This window comes from Globicephala melas, chromosome 1, assembly GCF_963455315.2.
Source record: "Globicephala melas chromosome 1, mGloMel1.2, whole genome shotgun sequence".
In the NCBI taxonomy this organism is placed as follows: Eukaryota; Metazoa; Chordata; class Mammalia; order Artiodactyla; family Delphinidae; genus Globicephala; species Globicephala melas.
Genome location: NC_083314.1, coordinates 18,103,865 through 18,127,663, shown reverse-complemented (window position 1 = coordinate 18,127,663; position 23,799 = coordinate 18,103,865). Strand labels below are relative to the sequence as shown.

The 23,799-nt window shown below is 35.7% G+C and overlaps 1 protein-coding gene across 2 annotated transcripts in view; it reads right to left on the bottom strand.

Moving 5' to 3' along the window:
* The window catches only part of IARS2 (isoleucyl-tRNA synthetase 2, mitochondrial), a 68,527-nt gene that overhangs the window by 22,264 nt on the left and 22,464 nt on the right, over positions 1–23,799 (bottom strand). For both annotated transcript variants that reach the window (XM_030868339.2, XM_030868340.2), the window contains 10 exons: positions 18,441–18,600; positions 16,678–16,826; positions 16,545–16,594; positions 16,355–16,464; positions 16,177–16,267; positions 15,439–15,554; positions 12,208–12,377; positions 11,384–11,474; positions 9,927–10,078; positions 7,702–7,862 (listed from right to left, as the gene is read on the bottom strand). In XM_030868339.2, the coding sequence (XP_030724199.1) occupies positions 7,702–7,862; positions 9,927–10,078; positions 11,384–11,474; positions 12,208–12,377; positions 15,439–15,554; positions 16,177–16,267; positions 16,355–16,464; positions 16,545–16,594; positions 16,678–16,826; positions 18,441–18,600 (1,250 nt within the window). The remainder of the gene's footprint in view (positions 1–7,701; positions 7,863–9,926; positions 10,079–11,383; positions 11,475–12,207; positions 12,378–15,438; positions 15,555–16,176; positions 16,268–16,354; positions 16,465–16,544; positions 16,595–16,677; positions 16,827–18,440; positions 18,601–23,799) is intronic.

The window sequence follows — 23,799 nt, the reverse complement described above, 5'->3', positions numbered from 1 at the left end:
GGGGTTTTTTTGGCCTTGCCACGCAGCATGTAGGATCTTAGTTCCCCGACCAGAGATCAAACCTTGTGCCCTGCATTGGGAGCACAGAGTCTTAACCACTGGACTGCCAGCGAAGTCCCATAAACTGATTCTTTGAAGTCAGGAAACTTAAGACAGTTAATTTTGTTAACCAGTTACCAAAACACATATCCATATTAATATTTAGAGATTAAAGTATATACACTAAAGCGAACTTTCCAATTATCCTCTTTTCTACCACACTCCATTAATGTAAGTAACTAAAAATGTAGGTCTATGAGAGTCGATGGAAATGGAAGGAGGAGTGGATAGGAGAAGTTCTAAGTTCTTAATCTGGATCTGCTTCTTATTAATCATGACTATGTATAGCAAATCACTGAACCTCTCTGGGTCTGATAATTCAGATAAAATGAAGTGTTTATGAAAAATTGTTGTGGGAAGCAAAAATCAAATGGGCATTTAAATTAAATATGCTCTACAAATTGATATCCAAAATACCTAAGTTGATTACACTATGAAGGACAGAATGAAAAAGTATAATGCTACCACATCTATTCTGAAGAAATTATGAACAATAAGAATGTTTAAATGGGCACAAGTCCATATTTCTAATACAGTCACACATTTCAGATGGACTTTAACAATAAAGATAAACTTTTGTGACAAGAGACCATAAAAACTTTGCGCAATAACAACCTAGTTATATGACAATATTTAGTTACATATTACTATTTTAATAGTTTGCACAGAACATTTTATCAGTTAAGAAAATATGAATATACTGTAATAGAAAATCTGAATAAACCTAATGCTATTACTCTTAGAACTAAAAAAAAGATACTAGCAAAGTACATTTATACACATATATCATACCAATTATGAAATTTTCACTAAAAAAAGATTCTAAATATGAGTGTCATTTTTATTTTGCCCTTTTTTTTTTTTGGCCGCTTCATGCGGCATGTGGGATCTTAGTTCCCTGACCAGGGACTAAACCCATGCCCCCTGCATTGGAAGCTCAGAGTCTTAACCACTGGACTGCCAGGGAAGTCCCCTCATTCTGCCTTTCTATCTTTACAATGTTATCATTAGATTGTAATTTTCGGTAAATAGTAAAATAAAAACAGTGAAGCACCTTTAAATGTGTTGGAAAGAAACATAAAAAAATACAAACATAAAGGAAAATCATTCAAATTTCATATTAATTTAGAAAATAAGGTAGAGACGTTAAGAATAATATTATTATTAATCAAAATAAAAGCATTGGGCTTCCCTGGTGGCGCAGTGGTTGAGAGTCCGCCTGCCGATGCAGGGGACACGGGTTCGTGCCCCGGTCCGGGAAGATCCCACATGCCGCGGAGCGGCTGGGCCCGTGAGCCACGGCCACTGAGGCTGCACGTTTGGAGCCTGTGCTCCGCAACGGGAGAGGCCACAACAGTGAGATGCCCGCATACCACAAAAAATAAATAAATAAATAAAAGCATTTATGTGTATACCACAAATTATATACACACATTTATGTGTATAATTTTAAAAGGACTTTACAAGCACTCTCTAATTGGATTCATAAAAAAACATATTTATAGCTAAACTGACAGATAAACTGTTCTGTGCCTTGGGGTTCCTTAAATCATGAGCCTAATAAGCAAGTAACACAACTAAAAGCCAGGCCTCGAAACTGTCTCTCCTAAATCACGGCTTGATTCTGCTTTTACTTCTCCATTCAGCCTTTCTAACTCATTTATGAAGACAAACACTGTATCTGTGAACTCACACTCCCCTTCTCTGGGGTTTGCTAAGCAAAGGCAAAAAGACTCTTATTACCCATGTGTAATGAAAGCGTGAACCAGAGACCAAGTCAGGGCAGCAGGGAGTCTCGGGAGATTAGTGTGCTGACAGAGCAGGCACCAAGTCCAAAGAGCAGAGGCTATCTGCAACTTATTAGATACTGACAGGAATACATCATTTTTTTTTTCTGAGCTTCAGTTTCTATGAACATTCGGAAAAGCTGGGAGAAGAAAGGCTATGTGAAAAATTTTATTCTTAAAAAAGTCCTAACATTGTAGTCAGTAACCTTAACAACTGTAGATGATACTTACATATCTGTTTCACAACGCCTGATTCAACTCTAATGAAACTAAGTTCTTTTTTATATCGCTAAATAGCAGATAAATTCAATGAAGTTTCAGAATTATATTTTAAGTATTACTTAACTATATTCAAGTATCTTAGAGAGTCTGTAACTAAAAATACCCAACAGCAAAGAAAGATTCCAATTTTGCAGCTGGCATGTTATTAAGGCAACTATAAAATCCTACCAAGTTTAGTCAACCAGCTCTAGTCTAACTAAAGTTGAAGTTTTAATTGCTACATTTTCTTATAAAGATATAGGTTGTTCACTTAGATATACAATATAATATTTCAATATGAGAAGAAATTTAATCTTGTATTATATACACCTTATTTGCAAATATACTTTTTAACTCATAAAGGTCTCTTATTTCAGTGAGGAGGAAAGTTTGGTTTTGTTTTTTTTAGTTTACCTAAATAATACTTACTAAAAATGGCATAACCATACAATGTTAACTGCACCAATGAAAATAATCCTGTAGTAGCTTTTAAAAATCTAGTTTCAAAAAGGCTGTCATAAATAAAACTACATACTACTAAAAATATGACTCATTATATTTGTGTCCCTTCTGACATATACAGATGAATTTGGACCCCCCAAAAATGTTTTTTCCAGTGTATCAAAAAGAAATATGAAACATTTTAAAGAGGGGAGAGAAGCAGCTCTGCTTCATTAATAGACCAATTCCTACTAATATTTAGAGCAAGACTTGCTTCCTTTCTTTTTATTGTGAAATATAAAAATATGATGTACTAAATATACTTTAATGGGCATTATCTTCTGTAACTTAATTCTATTTTGAGATCTTAGACAACTATACTACTTAAGTTTTTAAAAACAGGAAAATAAAGACAACTCAGACTATAAAAACTGAATAAAATTTATGACAAATAAGAATGCAGATTTCAAAGACAAAAACATTCTCACAATCCAAACAAATCAAAATTTAAGTGCACGGAATTGGTATCACTAAGCGAAAACTTTCTTCTGACTTGTACTCTGGTGGTCTGAATGCTCCTAAAAATATTGTGGCAGAGTTTTAAAAACAAAATTTGCAATAAAAAAACACATATAACCTCCAAACTTGAGGTAACTATAGTAGATTGCAAAATAAAGATAAATTTAACATTCAAACAAAATCTGAAAAGATAATTTCGATAAAATATACAAGTAAATGCTGCACAAGTGCTCAAAAGATACTCATTATAGCACTAGCAAAAATTTAGAAACAGCCAAATGTCAGGATGGGCTACATTTATTTGATTTTCATACACAACCATTAAGAGCTAAGCTACCATTTTTAATGGCTACCTATTCATTCTTCCAGAATTGACTTTAATTATTTCTTCTTTTTCATATAATTACGTTTCTTTATAAACAACTGTATTAGACATCCTTACAGATATATATATATATATATATATATACACACACACACACACACACACATATATCTTTGTACAAGAGATGTTAGTCCTTTTGTTTCCTTCGGATAAATACTTAGAAGTGTAATTTTTTATTACAAAACTGAGATGGTGATTTAAAAAGTTTTAAGACAATTTTATGGGCATTTCTAGTGATATTAAATATTCTTCCAAAACACACAAGTAGTCAAAATTTGTCTTTTGAAATGTAAGAATTCCCCCCTTTGTTAATTATACCCTATACTTAACACAAACACACAGTTAACTTATAACCTAAAGATGGTATAAATTACTGTTGATAAAAGTGGGTGAAACCACTTATCACTACATAATCTCTATGCTTCCATCTTAATGCTGTATTTCATAAAGCAGTAAGTCCATCATAAAACTTTGTACTTTACGCAACGGCCTTATCTAAACACACGCATTATGTGTCCTTCTTAGGTTTCAATCCATGAAAATCCGCTAGGTAGTACCAGCCACTATAACACCAACCAATCATTCTAAACTTTGCTATCAACTGGGCTGAAGCTTATTTAACGTGTTACCAGAAATTAAACAGCATTAAGATTGCTACGTAATGAACAAACTGTTGCTGTCGTTTCATTTTCCTGTATTTCGTCTTTATAAAAGCCAAAATATTAAGGACTATAATATTCTTTTCTTCTGGAAGTTACTGGAATAAGAATGAGGTAAGAGGCTAAATCTTTCATATTTATTTACTAAGTTTAATTCTAGAACACAATGAAATGTGGGGGAGCTCTATTTTTAATTTATTTCTATACTTATGTTTTGAAGATGACAGGAAACAATTTTGGAGAAATTTTTATTTGATGAACATTATCAAACTTTTTCACCAAAAAGTCATTATTATTAACATAAGCAAAAATTTGAGGTAGCTAAAGCTAACACCCAAACTTGAAAATCCTTGCCTGCTTCTAGTGAATTTCTCACAATTTCCAGAATTTGGGGGCTAAGTTTCCTAAATGCATGTTAACTATTGCATTAATACTCTTAAATTGATTAAATGGTCTGAAATGAAAGCAATTTAACTAACAACCTCTTTTCCTTCCTAGGTGGCAAATGTTTCTACATTTTATCTTTTTTATGCTAAAAAGTATTTGTTTTATTAATTAGTAATAGATTTCCACCTAAATTATAAAGGCATTATATTACAGATTAAGAAAAATGATCAATGATGTTAAAGTCAAAAATGGAATTATTTCTTGAGAAAATACAAAGTGCAAATGAGAACATTAATTCAAATAAAAATTAAACATCAGAGTTTCAAATCTACCCATCTCTCAGCTTATTCAGAACATGAATAAATCAAGATTTTCTTCTGTGAAACTAGTATCCTTAAGAGAGAATTTATAGACTTTCATCAAGAAAAGCAGAAAGGGGCTTCCCTGGTGGCGCAGTGGTTGAGAGTCCGCCTGTCGATGCAGGGGACACAGGTTTGCGGCCCGGTCCAGGAAGATCCCACATGCCGCAGAGCGGCTGGGTCCGTGAGTCATGGCCGCTGAGCCTGCGCGTCCAGAGCCTGTGCTCCGCAACGGGAGAGGCCACAACAGTGAGAGGCCAGCGTACGCGGAAAAAAAAAAAAAAGGAAACTTCTGATCTGCTTAATGGGGTCATCAACTGTAACAGCAACTCCATGTGGACTGTGCACCAATTTCCAGTGGAGATGCTGTTACTTTTGATGGCTACCAACTCACTTCAATGTAGAGGCGTATTCAAGAAAGACAAAAAAAATTATGGTCACTTGAGTCTCATTTGATTAAGGAGGAAAAAAAAGACAGCCTTTCATGCCGTCTTTAAAAACTGACAAAGAATTAACATCCATTTTTAAAAATTAACTGTTATGTCACTTAAAGGACCAAAAATGGAAGAGGATTAGAGTCATTATTCAGAAATGGTGTACAGGAAAATGACCTATGAATTGACAGACAGTATGGTTGTTTGTCTGTCATTTCTGTAGGCCAATATTCTGTATATCTCTGCGACTTCAGCATCAGAAATCAACTACACCATGCAAGCAACACAACGGCAGATGCACAGAAAAGAATCTGTTACATACCATGTAAATGTATTGACTGTAAATAAAACATAAATGATACCTAAAGAAAATCTGCTTCTGTTTCTCTGACAAAGCTCACATTTATTTCACCTAGGTCACTGACCAATCGATCTATGTACCATTTTATTGTAGTGATTAAATAATGGTCAAATAAACCAGCTTGCTCTACTTACTAATACGTACATTGGTCCACTTGAATCACTTCAAGGAAACACCCTAAAAATCCTGCTCTCTAAATATGGAAAAGAATGAGGAACAATGGCAGCGTCTTATAAAGGTTTCCTTAAAAGAAAACTCTCCAGTGTGGAATTTTAAGCAATTCTTGTGTAAACTTATCTCAACTTTAATTCTTAGTAGGGGAAATAAGATATTAGTTTTTATGTGATCAAGCTCTAAATTTTAAGAACAACATATGCAACAATATTTAGGCCAAACAGTCTTAGCTCCAAGTTGTAATAATATTGCAATAGCCTTAAAATCACTTCCTGGTCTCTAACCTCTAGTTTCTTTTCCTAAAACATACCGTGACTCTTCATGCCTACTTAAAAGTTTAAATTCCTTAGCCTGGTATTTAAGACTCACTTCAATTTGCCCCAATCAATCTTTCTTAAGTGTTTATCTTTCTGTTCCCCTCACACAACCTGCAGCCCCATTATGGTTCCTGTAAACATGCTATGTTTTCCCCACTCTGGGTCCTCAGCTCCTAATCCCACTACCTTCCCCCATTTGCCACCTAATCCTCCAGGCCCTACTCAAATGCCATATCCTTTATAACTGAAGCAAATGAGCTGTTTTAGGGTTCAATATTTGTTCAAGGCAGAGCCTTTAGTTCTTCCCTCTGAACCATGTTGCCATAAGGTGTCAGCCATAAGGTGAAGCAGTGATACAAGGAACATTTCAAAGTGAAAAGGAACCTTCACACCAAGGATACTAAGAACTAACTAATACTGGCTAAAGGTAATTTAAAAAAAAAAAACCAACAGTGTAGTCAACAATTTAAAAAAAACCTAAAATGCATATATTCACAAAAGTACCACCTAAAGAAATACTAATAATGTTGACAATGAAAAGCAGAACCTTTTTACAAAAATGATGATGAACCCCAAGGTAGGACATTCAACTCTGTCATCTCTCCATTACTTAAATTCTCCATTACTCAACTGATGAAATGTGAAAATACTTACCAAAACACAGTCAAACTCTTTGCTCATGGTCTAGAATAACTTAGTAAAATGTCCAAAACAAAATTACTCCAAAAAAAATGATAACCCAGGATGTATTCGCAAAAGAAATGATTAATATTCCCCTTTCCACATCTGTTAATAACAGCAACAATACTGAGAGCCACCTTAATTTACTAGAAGATAAACTAGCTAGATTATCACCTCATCAAGAGCAGGGACCATGTCAGTCTTGTTTACTGCCTCAAAAAAGGGTCTAGTATATGATTAGGGAAAACAATCTTCTTTTTACTGTATAAGCTTTTCTACTCTGAATTGTTCACTAGGTTCATGTATTATCTTTCCAAATTAAAAAAAAAAAATTAAGGAAAAAAAATAACTAGGAATGTAATCATCACTAGAGTTAGTTATGTGCATTCAATTATATTATAGTTTCTTAAATTACCTATACAATTACCTAATGCCATTTCTACTGAGAGGGAGCGTAGACTCGGAGTGAAAGACTGACACTAATTCCTGAAGAAAAATCACATACTGGGCTCCACCACTCAACACTGCTTATCTCTGGGCTCCTGACACCTTATCCCAGCACAGGGCACAGTCAGGGATAATGAATTCTCATAGGAAAATATTCACGGTCTTTGCTTCTACGTATCGATACTGAAAAAATAATCCAGTGTTTGTTAAAATTTCATCCATCTGAAAGGATCTTTCTGAAATTTATATTTTACTCCCCTCAAAAAAGATAGCTATTTTAGAATATTTTATTTAACATATATCAAGAGTTTTCAATAGTCCACTATTTTTCCATTTTTGAAGAAAATACAACTCACTTTAAAATGTTGAAAATTTTAGAAAGAGTTCTACCTGTTGATCAAGAATTCATCTTTTGTCTTATGATGAAACACAGGAATTGGAACACCCCAAACTCTTTGCCTTGATATACACCAATATGGCCGCCTGTCCATCATTTCAACCATGGCATTCAGTGCTGATCCAGGAATAAATTTCACTTTTTTTAACAATTCCTGCAATTGATTCACAAATCAAGTTCAGTGAGAGAAAGCAGAACAAATTTTCTAGAACTGCCATTATTTACCCTAATACAGTTCTTTATTTTAGAGGTTTATAGTCATTTACATGCCCCCTTCCCCCACCAAAAAGAAACTAATCTAAAAACACCATAGATTTCAGAGCAAATGAGACAATGTTAAAATAGGACCACAAATGATCTAATAAATAACATCCAGAGCAGACTTCACCTTTGGAGGATGTGACAAGAAATTTTATACTAATTTCCAAGCACCCTAGATCAAAGCTGGTAATAACAGGTTTAGTAGAAGTATTATACTTTATTAAACTACAGTTAAAATCAATTCAAACTTGATTTCAATAATTCTTCTTTAAATGCTTAAGAAATAAGCTACTATCTTAGGTGGACAAACAAGGACTGCAATGTAACCTAATTTTACATAGTATGGTTTACAACATAGAAAACACTTTCTCAAAATAAGTTACTTCCTATTTACTGGCTGTCTCTCAAGAACTCTCCTTCCCTCCACCTTCCGCCTCCAAAAGTTGTAAACTACTAGCATTTGCTTTCATTCGTTAATTACCAAGAAAAGAATTGTATAGCAAAAATGTTTAAAAATATCCGTAAGTGAAAATATAACTTCATTTTAAAAAGTCTCAAAGAAAGTCTCTCTACCCATCGATAAAAGCATTTTTACATTTTTAGAGCATGTTTAAACAGTTTCCTCGCTTACCTGAACCACCAGAAATCCCCTCCCCCAAAGCCCTTTGTAGCACCACCCACTGGTAGAAAGGCAACATTCGCAATTTATTTTGATTAAAAATTGAAACGTGATACTGACTTGATATTTGATTTTGTTAAGGAATAACTATTATTTTTTTAAGGTGGTAAAAATGGCATTAAAATTATGTTTTAATTTTAAATGTCAGATATACATGATGAAATATTTATGGAAAACATAATGCCTTTTAAGTTGCTTTAAAATAATCCAATGGGTAGGAAGTGTAGATAATGGGTAGGGATGCAGATAAAAATAAAATTGGCAAAAAGGTGATTATTGTTGAAGTTGGGTGATGGAAACATGGCAGTACATTATTCTCTCTATTTCTGCGAGGAACAACTGAAAATTTTCTATAAAGAAGTTAAAAAAAAATATGGCTTCAGCGTATTGCATCAGCATCAGACTCAGATGTTCTGCAACAAAAATCCGTGCAGAGCTGAAAGTTACAAATTGTAACATTTATAGGTAAGAAAAACAGCCTTCACAGAAATGTAAAAAACAGAAGAAAACAAAGAAACGGTCCATAGCACAGTTATCCACTCTACATGAATGTAGAAAGCATAAATTGCTTGCATAGCTTTGGCATGGACCCCAAATTGCCATGTCAACAAATGAACCAACTAATATTAGCAACGTTACATGCAAGCTGTAAAGCAAAATATCTGTATACTCAGCCTGGTTACCAAATATATATTTGAGTTCTTTCATTTAATAGAATCAAGTTGTTCATGAGATATACACACACACAGATACATAAACGTATTGAATGAAAGAGCTCAAATATATATTAATATTTAAAATGCCAGTTATAAAATATTTGTTAACTCAAAAGAAATAGCTTTTCAAATGAACTGCAATTTCAATTTTAAGGAAGCAAAGAGTTTTAAAAGAGTTTTGCTGAATGCCCACTATGTGCCAGACACTGTTCTGGGAACTTTTATTCACTTATCTTGTGAGGTAGGCATTATTATCACTTTTATACAGATGAGGAAACTGAGGTTCTGAGAGGTTAAACAATTTGCTGAACTGAAGTCCTAATTCTATGCTATTTTCACTACACTGGGCAGGAAATTAGAGCAACTTAAACTCTTTAAGCATGTATAATGAAGGGATGGAAACCCAAGGTCCTTCCAGATCTAAAATTCTACAAGTTTATGAAACCAAATAATAATAGCATTAATCCCTTCTACTCCCAAAACCCTACCCCAACCTCACAGGTAAACCTTTCATACTGAGGGAATGATAAACCCAGCCCTTACAGTAGGATGCCTTTTATACCTTGGCTGTAGTCTTAATATCCGTGATATTTACAAACCACTGCTTGCTGGCACGAATAACTACTGGTTTCTTAGTCCTCCAGTCATAGGGATAGCTGTGTACCAATTTTTCCTTTTTCAACAAATTCTTTGCAGCCTGAAGCATCTTTATAACTTAAAAAACAATTAATAACAATTTACATTAGACACAATTAAAAAGCACTATGAAAATCCTAATAACTCTCTAAACTCCCAGGGAGTACTAAATCTGGGCCAACAGGTGACAGTAAGAGTAGCCATCTACCAGGTAGCAAAGGCATAATCTGGGAATCTCCAGGCAATAAAAGCAGACACTGTAAAACCTTAATCAGACTCCAAATTATGCCATTCCCATGGCTCTTCTTTTCAAAGATGACAGAATACATCTAGAATTCTACATCTCAAATTCAGAGTCACAATCTTTCATACTATGAATCTTAAAATGGTCTCCAGGTAATCCAGAAGAAACCAGGTATACTGAGTTGAATTCTGTCCCCCCAAAAGATAGGTTCAAGTCCTGGCCCCTAATACTTGTGAATGTGACCTTATTTGGAAATAGGGTCTTTGTAGATGTAATCTGCAATTAAGATGAGGTCACACTGGATTAGAGTGGGCCCTAATTCCAATGCCTGGTGTCCTTCTAAGAAGAAAGGACACACAGAGACACACAGAGCAAAGAAGAACATGTTATAATAGAGGCAGACTGGAGTGATACAGCTATAAACCAAAGAATGCCAAGGATTACCAGGAGCCACCAGAAGCCAGGAAGAGGCAAACATGAATTTTTCCATAGAGCTTTCAGAGGGAGCAGAGCCTGGCCAACACCTTTGATTTCAGACTTCTTGCCTCCAGAACTGTGAGAGAATAAGTTTCTGTTGTTTTAAGCCACCAAATTTATGGTAATTTGTGACAGGAGCCCTAGAAAATTAATATACCAGATCTAATTAGCCTTAGTCTTAGTGTGGGCAAAGAAAGGTTTTCATAGTACCTGGTCCTTGGATCCATATTTATAGAAAGGCAGAAAGAAAACTCAAGACTGGAGGACCCCTAAAATTGTTGATACATCAACTATCCTATATGTATCAGTGATATAAGGGTTACAAACGGAGTGCGAGTGTCTGATTCACAGTCAGCATCTAGTCCCAAGGTTGATTTCATCCTTCCACAAAACTAACACTGCTGATGACTATCTTTATAGTCCTAAAATAACATCACTCTCTGTTGACTGCCTTGATTTGCTTAAACAAGTAGAGCAACTTCAAAGCAAAAGATGAAAAAGTGCCAAACTCCATTTTAAACCATGTGGCAAAATAAAATATAAATAAAATATAATTTTAGCTTTTTGTTGAAAGTACAAAATGAGAGAATTGTCAGCAAAGGTTACTTCTGGCTGCTTTTCAGAAAATACATATTTATGATACCAACATAAACAGTACTCACCCGCATCTGTTCCCTCTTCAAGAACAGCTTTGTTTTGCAGTTCAGGACCTGCAGCATCTGTGAAGACTCCATCTTCATTCACTAAACAATCCTAAAAAGAGTCATTTTGAACAATTAAAATAAAGTATCAAGACATTTCATCTTATGACAATATCTAGCAAAGCAGTATACTATATAAAACATCTCATTACAGTCTAGTCTTTCACTACACTGAAAATTTGGATACTACTTATTCAGTCAATCAGAATTTGTGAATTACACATTTAAATCACCAAAGGCAAAATGTATTATTAAAACATACACCTAAAGTTTAATTACAAAAAGTAACAAAATATACTAAAAACCTCAATTTACAGATCTATGGCAGTGTACATACATTGTGACGACTTTGAGACTTGCCTTTAGCTAAATAGAAAAACTTGCTAAGTAACTGACGTGTGTAAAATAAATTTAGAGAAGACTGTTTAGTCTGAAAAAAATTTAAAAACCGGCTCTTTTCAACTATTTAGTAAAACCCACTTGCCATTTTTCAGGGATTGAAAGTAATTTGTCTATGTGACTTAATACTTGGAAAAAAAAAATGCCCCCATTTACTATGCATTCTTCAATTCTAACTCTGTGACAATTTTGTGCTAATTCTGGGAAATCGTTCTCAATTAGTATGAGTTAATAAGGCTTTGGAGGCTTATTGCACAGAAGCATTTCACAACTTAACTACGATGACAAAAATTATTGTTTATTATCAAAAGTAAAGACATTAGTTAGGGTTTATTGCTTTAATTCTTCAAAAGCAATAATTTAAAAGGAAAAAAGAGGAGCAGTACCATGGACAAGTTGTGTTGAGAAGCTACACTGTAATCTTCCATACCATGAGCTGGGGCTGTGTGAACCAACCCTGTTCCTTTTGTCATGGTCACATGACTGGCAGGTAAAAGAGGAGACACCCTCTCAGAAATGAAAGGATGAGCACAAGTACCATTTTCCAAGTCAACACCTGTGCGGAAAGAAAGCCACAATTAAGAATTATTTTAGGGTTTCCCTGGTGGCGCAGTGGTTGAGAGTCTGCCTGCCGATGCAGGGGACACGGGTTCGTGCCCCGGGCCGGGAAGATCCCACATGCCGCAGAGCGGCTGGGCCCGTGAGCCCATGGCCACTAAGCCTGCGCGTCCGGAGCCTGTGCTCCACAGCGGGAGAGGCCACAACAGTGAGAGGCCCCCATACAGCAAAAAAAAAAAAAAAAAAGAATTATTTTATATAGCAATTCTTCTACCTCTTTAAGATTAGCAATAGACATCAGCTGAAAACAGCAGAATCTGGGATAAGACTGGGCTCAAATTCTGGCTTTCCCTTTTATTTGTTCTGTGACCTTCAGGAATCTATAAAATGTGAACAATTACGGTTCCTACCTCAGAGGTCTGCTGTGAACATAAACTGGGTTAATGCACATTAAGCATTTTGGGTACTTATCACAATACCTGCCACACTGTAGATGCTTTAAAATATTAGCAATTATTATAAAAAATAGATAATCAAATGAATCCAAAATAACTTCTCTAATTTATGTGCAGTTATGTACCTTTTAGAATAGAGGACAAAGAATTCTAGATCAACACGTCAATGACTAGTACGTTCTAATACTATCTCTGCGGGAACTCGTAGCTTTTCATGTTACCCTAAAAAGGTAAGAGATGATAAATAATACCTGACAGTTACTGGGCACCCACATGTACTAGACTCAACATAAATTCTTACCTCATCTTCATAATACTACAAAGCAGCTAACATTATCCCCAATTTACAAATCAGAAAACAAGAAAATATAGGCCACGAATGAGAAGTATATATATTCCTCTGAAACATGGTGGCTAAAAATGGCAATAATTAATTTTTCACAAAGTAATAATTTGAAACAATAATGCAGTCTAGAAAAATGACCTTTAAATTTAACCTTAATACTTTCAAAAACCCTTTGAGAAGCCACTCAACTTCTGTAACAACATCTAACATGTCAAGGAAGTCTATTAATACCTTTTGCACTTAAAAAAGAGGTGGACTGTGGTTAATAATACTGTGCTGTATATTTGAAAGTTACTAAGGGATTAGATCTTAAAAGTGCTCATCACAACAAAAAAAATTTGCAACTATGTGTGACGATGGATGTTAACTAGACTTATGGTGATCATTTCACAATATATACAAATATTGAATCATTATTTTGAATGCCTGAAACTAATATAATGTTATATATCAATTACATATCAATTTTTTTAAAAAGAAGTGAGAGAGGTGTATGGAGTAAAGAATATACTGGAGCCTCTAAGTTACCTAATGCACCAACAAGGTCCAAAGGGTATTAAATATTAAACATTCTGGAGCTTCTTTCATGCCTTTGGCATTAAAAACCTTTTGATTTTTGTTAAGTTTGTTTAAACCTCTAACTGGTTTATATCTAAAGCAGTGCATTTTGAGGCCTTCCTTACTTTGCTAGACAATCTTTCCATTTTTGAGTATCTACTCTTGTGATTTTTTTTTTCTTTTGTAAGAAACTCAAAGATATATCATCCCTAAGGATCAAAGGTAATTTTAAACTTCCCTAGATTTCCAGTTATATATTTTTTAACATCTTTATTGGAGTATAATTGCTTTACAATGGTATGTTAGTTTCTGCTTTATAACAAAGTGAAACAGTTATACATATACATATGTTCTCATATCTCCTCCCTCTTGCGTCTCCCTCCCTCCCACCCTCCCTACCCCACCCCTCTAGGTGGTCACAAAGCACGGAGCTGATCTCCCTGTGCTATGCGGCTGCTTCCCACTAGCTATCTATTTTACGTCTGGTAGTGTATATATGTCCATGCCACTCTCTCACTTTGTCACAGCTTACCCTTCCCCCTCCCCATATCCTCAAGTCCATTCTCTAGTAGGTCTGTGTCTTTATTCCCGTCTTGCCCCTAGGTTCTTCAGGACCTTTTTTTTTCCCCTGAGACTCCATATATATGTGTTAGCATATGGTATTTGTTTTTCTCTTTCTGACTTGCTTCACTCTGTATGACAGACTCTAGGTCCATCCATCTCATTACAAATAGCTCAATTTCGTTTCTTTTTATGGCTGAGTAATATTCCATTGTATATATGTGCCACATCTTCTTTATCCATTCATCTGCTGATGTACACTTAGGTTGCTTCCATGTCCTGGCTATTGTACATAGAGCTGCAATGAACATTTTGGTACATGACTCTTTTTGAATTATGGTTTTCTCAGGGTATATGCCCAGTAGTGGGATTGCTGGGTCGTATAGTAGTTCTATTTTGTAGATTTTTAAGGAACCTCCATACTGTTCTCCATAGTGGCTGTATCAATTTACATCCCCACCAACAGTGCAAGAGGGTTCCCTTTTCTCCACACCCTCTCCAACATTTATTGTTTATAGATTTTTTTTGATGATGGCCATTCTGACTGGTATGAGATGATATCTCATTGTAGTTTTGATTTGCATTTCTCTAATGATTAATGATGTTGAGCATTCTTTCATCCATAGTTGTATTTCAAAATCAGCCACTACTTCAGAAGTCCCAAATTATAGCTTACTAAGGATCCTTTTGATAGAAATGCTATCTTGGAAATAACTTTCAGAATTTATTCAACTTCCTTATTAAAATCATATACCCCAAAATAAATGTATTTATTTCCTTCCTTGCTCCCTTCATCAAATCAGATAAAAGTAATTTTCAATAATTTAATTTTGAATAAAATTTTAGAGGGAAATTTGTACATTATATGTTGTACAAAGGGCATCTGTCTAATTTTCCACTGGATATTTGCCAAAAATGTTTTTTTAATCTATTGTGCCTTTGTCAATGTTCACATTTTCTATACTCCTATCATGTTCAATGCATATTCTCCTTCAGTTTAATTAATGTAAAATATATTCTAGAAAGGTAGAGGCCATATCTGTTTTGATTCACAATAAGAAATCTTCAGCAAGGTACTAAACTAAGATCAACCCAATATTTTGATGACTTTGATGGTCAGAATACCTGTAAATCCTTACCAGAAAATGTTGAAATAACCTCAAATGTTGTTTCCAAAGTAGAAGCAACAGATGTTACTTTATCTGCAGCTAAAACGTAGAAGTCTCCAGATTTGGAACACTTCACGACAGCATATCTAAAATAAAATTTTAGGAGTAAATTACTAATAATGAAAAAAGAAAAACCACAGATAACATTTTAAATGTTTTACATTATTTTAGAAAAACTAACTTTAAGATCAAAAAAGTACTATTTTCAAGGGACTTCATTCCTTACATTTCTGTTTTCTTTTCCAAAAAAGGTAGAAATAAGGTCTTAAGTAGAATCCTCTAAAGCTTAATAAAATCTATATGAACTGAAACTTATAATCTTTTTTTTTTTTTTTTTTTTTTTTTTTTTTGTGGTACGCAGGCCTCTCGTTGTTGTGGCCTCTCCCGTTGCGGAGCACAGGCTCCGGACGCACAGGCTCAGCAGCCATGGCTCACGGGCCTAGCCGCTCCGCGGCATGTGGGATCTTCCTGGACCAGGGCACGAACCCATGTCCCCTGCAACGGCAGGCGGACTCTCAACCACTGCGCCACCAAGGAAGCCCTATAATCTTTAACCTATATGAACTAAAGCTTAATAAAATCTATATGAACTAAGTTATAATTCACTAATTTTAAAAGGATAATAAGGATTAAGTAAGATCAAAATAATGCTAAAAATAGAATTGATCCTATTTGTGAATAAAACAAAAATTGCAATAATATACCTACTTTGATTCTGGCATATAACAAACAGCCTGATTGGCTGGAATTGTCCAAGGCTGGGTGGTCCAGACTAAGAAACTAACAGGAGATGAACCATCTGTGAAAATAAAATTTCAAATATGCTAGCAAATCAAATGTTATAATTCCATAACTTTAATAAACTCAAGCAACAGATAAATCTTACCTATAAGAGATGCCAACTTAGGAGAAGGTTTCAAGAGAGGAAATTTTACATATACTGAGCAACTGACATGCTCTGGATTATATTCAAGTTCTGCTTCAGCCAATGCAGTCCTAAGGTTTAAAAATATTAAACATAAATATTTGGAACCCTCACAAAATTCTCCCCTTGAATACCAAAAAGACATAAATACCTTGATGAGGGAGACCAAAACACAGGTTTATAAGATCGATAAATCAAGCCCTATAAAAGACAAAGAAAAATGAAAGCTGGAATTCTGTAACACATATTTTAACATACTCAAAGAAAAAAAAAACTTTTATTACCTTATCATACATTTCATAGAAAATTCTCAACTGTCTGGCTTCATATCTTCCATCAAATGTATAGTAGCAATTATTCCAATCTGCCATTATTCCCCAACGAATAAATGCCGATTTCTGTTTCTCAATTGCTGCCTTAGCGAATGATCTAGCTAAAAACAATAAAGAAACAAAAAGCTTTTGAAAACAAATTAATTCAAATTCTTAAACGTGGTTTAGCATGTATCTCTCTAAATGCACGTACTGTACACAATTTAGACTATAAAAATTTTTAATAGGAAAATTATCTGAAAGTTAAAGTGTTCAGAAGATACCTACAACAAATTCTAAAATTAACTAAAATTTCAAAAGTTAAAATTTTGTTACCATCTCCTCTATTATTGAGAGATCATAAAATGGCCTTACTTTTAGAAAAAATAAACTGGAAAAGTTATTCTTCATATTTCTCAGTTTAAGAAAAGGTCAGAGAACAATTCTTATTTCATTATATATACACACAAACAAAATTAACCAGTACAACCAATAATACTCTTTCATAAGGAAGTATGAAATCTTCACAATCATATCCAATTATAAAATAGTTTAGGGACTTCCCTGGTGGCACAGTGGTTAAGAATCCCCCTGCCAATGCAGGGGACACAGGTTCGAGCCCTGTTCCAGGAAGATCCTACATGCCATGGAGCAACTAAGCCTGTGTGCCACAACTACTGAGCCTGTGCTCTAGAGCCCATAAGACACAACTACTGAGCCCGAGAGCCACAACTACTGAAGCCCATGTGCCTAGAGCCCGTGGCCTGCAACAAGAGAAGCTGCCACAATAAGAAACCCATGCACCACAACAAAGAGTAGCCCCCGCTCATCGCAACTAGAGAAAGCCCGCACACAGCAGTAAAGACCCAAAGCAGCCAAAAGTAAATAAATAAATAAACACTGAGGAGCCCTTAAAAAAAAAACAAAAACAGTTTAACATATAAGAACAGAAGGGGGACTTCCCTCGTGGCATAGTGGTTAAGAATCCGTCTGCCAATGCAGGGGACACGGGTTCGATCCCTAGTCCAGGAAGACCCCACATGCCGCAGAGCAACTAAGCCCGTGCGCCACAACCACTGAGCCTGCGCTCTAGAGCCCATGAGCCACAACTACTGACCCCTGTGTCACAACTACTGAAGCCTGTGCACCTAGAGCCCGTGCTCCACAACAAGAGAAGCCACCGCAATGAGAAAACCGCGCACAACGAAGAGAAGGCCTGGCTCGTCGCAACTAGCGAAAGCCTGTGTGTAGCAACGAAGACCCAATGCAGCCAAAAAAATTAATTAATTAAAAAAAAAAGAAAAAGGATAGAAGAGTCCTCCCTGACACATTCTATGGAAGGAAAGGATCAAAAAAAGAGATCTTTCAAAACAATTTTTAATTTAAAATTTACTTTTGGTTTAGCACCTAAAATAGGTCAAGTCCTAGCCAAGAAAGTAAATAAAAACATTGACCAAAATCATAATTTCAACAAAATGTGAAGACTAAAGAACTGAAAAATGTACTTGGATGTGTTCACAAATCTTTCCTTCATTTCTGAACATAAGTTCTCATAAAAGTCAATTACACAAAATCTTAATTTTCTTTGACACAAAGTGGTTTCCAACAGATGTCATTATAAGCGAAAAACAATAGCAAAAACCAAAACACAACAGGTGTCTTTGATAAAGCCCTGACTTTTCCAAGGAAGCAGTGTTTACAAATACCATTTTAAAACAGAAATAGAGATTATTTACCTTTCTCTCTAATTTCCATAGCTGAAAGATTCTGAGCTTTTCCACCAAGTTCTGATAATACTTTTATTTCAATGGGTAAGCCATGACAATCCCAGCCTGGCACAAAATGTATTTTGGAACCTCTCATCATATGGTATCGGTTGGCTATATCTTTCAAAATCTGCAAAGATAAAACGATAATCATCATTCACACATAAAGCATGTGGCCTACAATTTATATTCTCTTCTTAATATCATTTTAAAACACTAAGAAAACCTAATTTTAATAAGATTTATATAGAATTATCTATTAAACCTACCAACTCCCTCAAGTTCTACATAAACACAAGAGTAACAAATACCTGATTTTTAAAATGCCATTAACTCCCCCAGAAGGAAGTTGAATTATAAAAGATTCTAAAGTGAAAAACATTACATCCACATTTACTAATCTGTTTGTAAAGTTGGAGTATGCAAATATGCAAACCATACTACCTTTTTAAGAAATGATTTGAGGGCTTCCCTGGTGGCGCAGTGGTTAAGAATCCACCTGCCAATGCAGGGGACACGGGTTCGAGCCCTGGTCTGGGAAGATCCCACATGCCGTGGAGCAACTAAGCCTGTGTGCCACAACTACTGAAGCCCACGCGCCTAGAGCCCGTGCTCTACTACAAGAGAAGCCACTGCAATGAGAAGCCTGCACACTGCAACGCAGAGTAGACCCCACTCGCCACAACTAGAGAAAGCCCATGCACAGCAACAAAGACCCAACGCAGCCATAAATTAATTACTTAATTATTTTAAAAAAGAAATAATTCAAACTTTCTAAATATCAGAGTACAAATTTGCTTTACTCTTTTGAAAAAAATTATTAATGTGAATAATCCAATATTATGTATATTTAGTTAATAAATATCATAGAATCAATGCAGAATTTATAATGCACTCAGAGTATGAAATATCACGGTTAACTTTTGTTTTTTTTTTTTTTGGCCACACCTCACGCAGCATGTGGAACTTCCCTGATCAGGGATCAAACCTGAACCCACTGCAGTGGAAGCATGCACGGAATCTTAACCACTGGACCACCAGGGAAGTCCATGGTTAACTCTGTTATTACTAAAACCCTAAATAAAACAATAGACCTCTTCACTTAGTATAGTTCTAGAACTGTTTCTCAGCTCATTTTAGATAGTAGGGGGCAGCAGAGTCTTTTAAAAAATATGTTACCACTAAGAAATGGGGGCGGGCTTCCCCGGTGGCGCAGTGGTTGAGAGTCCGCCTGCCGACGCAGGGGACATGGGTTCGTGCTCCGGTCCAGGAAGATCCCATGTGCCGCAGAGTGGCTGGGCCTGTGAGCCATGGCCGCTGAGCCTGCGCGTCCGGAGCCTGTGCTCCGCAACAGGAGAGGCCACAGCAGTGAGAGGCCCACATACCACAAAAATAAATAAATAAATAAATAAGCAAACAAACAAACAAATAAATAAATAAATAAAAATTAAAAATGGGGGCTCAGGGACTTCCCTGATGGTCCAGTGGTTAGGACTTCGCCATCAATTGCAGGGCGTGCAGGTTTGATCCCTGGTCTGGGAGCTAAGATCCCACATGCCTCTTGGCCAAAAAACCAAAACATAAAACAGAAGCAATATTGTAACAAATTCAATAAAAACTTTAAAATTGGTCCACATCAAAAAATAAAAATCTTAAAAAAATAAAAATAAAAAATGGGGGCTCAAAGACAAAGGACAGATTTGGCTCCAAGCTTAACTCCTTCTTCCCAAAACTGAACAGTGCAGTAGTCCAGAAAAATATTTCTTCCTTTCCATGTCTCTCAAAAGTAGAAAAGATAATACACATTCTTCCCACTCACCCCTTCTTCCACGTAAAAGTCTTTCAAACTTCTTACCAAAGGGCAGGGGGGCCTTGTGATCTGGGTGGTAGTCATACTGCATAAACATTCATCTACTGATATATACTTAAGATCTGTACACTTTATGTTATGTATATTACTTAAATCAATCAATATAAATAACATCCTTCCCACTTATCCCTATTCAAAGTTATTTTATTTATTTAATTATCTGTCCCTTTGTGAGAAAATATAAACTCCTGAAACCAGAGATTCCATCTGTCTTCTTCATCCACAAACTCCAAGCATTTAGAATGGTATGTGGAACTATTCTAAAGTGCTTACTGAATAAAGGAATGCATGCATATATGTTCTAGACTGTGATGTCTTATACAGTAGTCACTAGCCACCAGCAGCTAATGAGCATCAAAACTGACTAGTCTAAATTGAGATGTACTGTAAATATAAAACATATACCAGATTTCAAATACTTAATACCCCAAAAAATGTGAAATATTTCCAACAAACTTTACAATGGCTATATGTTAAAATGATGGCTCAAATATGTTGAGCTAAACATAATATTAAGATTAATTTCATCTATTTCTTCTGAAATATTTTTATGTGGCTACTAAAAAATTTAACTTACCTATGTGGCTCACATTTGTAGCTTGCAACATTTCTACTTTACAGTGCTGCTATCCATCATGTTAACAGAAAGGCATCATTTAAGCTACTTTTAATTAACGAAAATTTTAATTTAATCATGAGCTAGTAATTAACAATGTCCTTAATAAGGAAAGACAGAAGCCTTTATTAGAAGCCTCTAGTAAAAGAAACAGCAGGGATGCAACAGGAATATGTTCCTAATTGCTCAGTATCAAACATTACCCTCCTCCTCTCCAAACAAGTTCCTCCATACTTTAAAAGCCATTTGTCTCTTTTGGTCATGACAGTCCTCTCTGCCCTCATTTCTCCTTTTGTTTTTCATTTTCCTATCACAATACTCGTGTATTCCTTTGTTTAACAGACAAATATTTGAATGCCTGCAATGTGCCAAGCACTGTCCTAGGAACCTAGAGTATGGCAGTAAACTGGAGAAACAAGGTCCTTCTTCAGATGGAGGAAGACAGAAGATAAACATATTCACTCACTATGAAGTTAAAAGCATGGCAAAGGGTTTGAAAGAGGCATGTGGCTGGTGGTGGTGGCACTATTTTACAGGGACATCAGTAAGCCTGAAGAGATGACATCTGAACAGAGATATGAAGGAAATGAGGAAGGCAGCCATCTGAACATCCGGGATGTATCCCAAGCAGAGAAAAACAAGCAAAACTATACATGGCACTGTCTGAGGAAGAACAAGAACCGTTCCTCCTCTAGTTCCAAAGTGCCCATGGTCTTGGACAGAGCCTCCAACTAGGCACAGAAGAGACCGTTTTGTGGGGTGCCTCAGTTTTTCAGAGAATTACTCCTCGATCCTTAAGCCATGTGGAGCCTACTGCCCTCCATTCCAGCTCTAAGGGTGAACACATGATCCACTGCAGCCATCAACATATTTTATCCCCAAGTCCAAATTGATTACTTCGGGGATAGACTTGTGACCCCAAACAGGCCAAGTACTTGTGTAAGAACTGTTAGAAAAGAAAGGATGGACGAATGTAAGCCTGAAAATGTTGGGAAATGAGGGGTGGAGGTAAAGGTGAGGGTACAGACATCAAAAGGGGGAAAGGCTGCCTAAGAGTGAAAGTGAGAGAAAGCAACCCCTAATATTATCTGAGTCCCTGGGTGCAGCCATGCACGGAGCTAAAACTACCATTAAAACAGTCAATAAATTCCCTTTTTTGATTAATTCACATAGAGTTGGCTTTTCTATTCCTAGGAACCAAAAGAATCTGGAACAGTAGAGTTTTGTTTTGGACTTTTATTATAACATACAGTCTCATTGAGTGTATTAAAAACAAGAGACTAGGCTATCTTTCTCAAATTAATTTAAAGTGTCTTCACTTAACATATGCAGCAGAAAGTTCCAGAAGAAGAATGGAAAAGTCAGCCTTAAATAATTTAAAATAGAAGAAATGACTTAAAAGCAACAACTTTAAAGCAAAGATAATACCTATTCAAGCTTCTGTGTGGTAAATAACAATATATTAGACTAAAGATTAGTCCAGACACCTGTTTTGTCTTATTGATCTGAACCACAACCAGATAATACTGCAGGATACTCCTAATGGATAGAGCAATTCAGTCCTCAGTCTTCCCCTAAATTTTCTTGACTATTTAAACTCATTAACTTTCCAGATTTACTTTTTATCCATTAAGAACATTTAAAAATTTTTTCTGTAAGTGACGGCCTTCCTTTGCCAGAGAGGTATCAGTGAAAACTAGCTAAAACAGAAAGTTCTAAATAAGATGCCAAATCTCACAATACAGAAAATGCCAAGGTTTCAACAAAAATTCACTCATACCCAAAACCAGGAAGATCTGAAACTGAATAAAAAAAGACAGTCACTAGATAACCAAGACTGAGACGAGAATAACCTGAAAATGACTTTAAAGTAACCATGATAAAAATGCTTAAATGACCAACCGTGAACATACTTGAAAAACATGAAAAAAGAGAAAGCCTCAGCAAAGAGTCAGTAGATATCCAAGAAAAAGTAAATGGAAAACGTTTTTTCTTATATTTGATAGCTCAATTTTACTGAGCTATCAAATGCAAATTTTAAAAGAGAAAATAAGTGAAATAAAAAGTTCTGTAGGGCTTTCCTGGTGGCACAGGTGGTTGAGAGTCCGCCTGCCGATGCAGGGGACAAGGGTTCATGCCCCGGTCCGGGGGGATCCCACATGCCGCGAAGCGGCTGGGGCCGTGAGCCATGGCCGCTGAGCCTGCGCGTCCGGAGCCTGTGCTCCGCAACAGAAGAGGCAACAACAGTGAGAGGCCCGCGTATCGCAGAAAGAAAGAAAAAAAAAGTTCTGTAGTTGGGCTCAACTACGGAATGGAGGGGAAAAAGGGAAGAACCACTAACCTTGAAGTCAGAACAATAAACGACCCAATCTAAAAAGAAGAGAGAAAAAGGACAGAAAAAAAATATCATGCAGCTGTGGGACTATAACAAAGATTTAACTTTGGTGCCACTGCTGCCCTGAAAGGAGACTTTTTCAGAGCTGAAAAAGGTACACAAAAAAATAATGGCTGAAATCTCCCCAAACTGCCATGAGACATAAACCTATAAATTCAAGAAGCTTAACAAAATCCAGAGGAAAAATCCAAAGAAATCCATGTCAAGACACATAATCATTAAATTTTTGAAAATAAAAATGTCTTGAAAGCAGCTGGAGAAAAATGACATGTTGTTTATTAGGGGAAAAATAATTTAAAAGACAGCAAAGTTTTCATTAAAAAACATGGACGCCAGAAAGAAGTGGAACAATATTTTTCAAGTGCTAAGAAAAAACTAACAATCCAGAATGCTATATACACTGAAAGTATACTTCAAGAATGGAAAGAAATCAAGACACTATCAGATG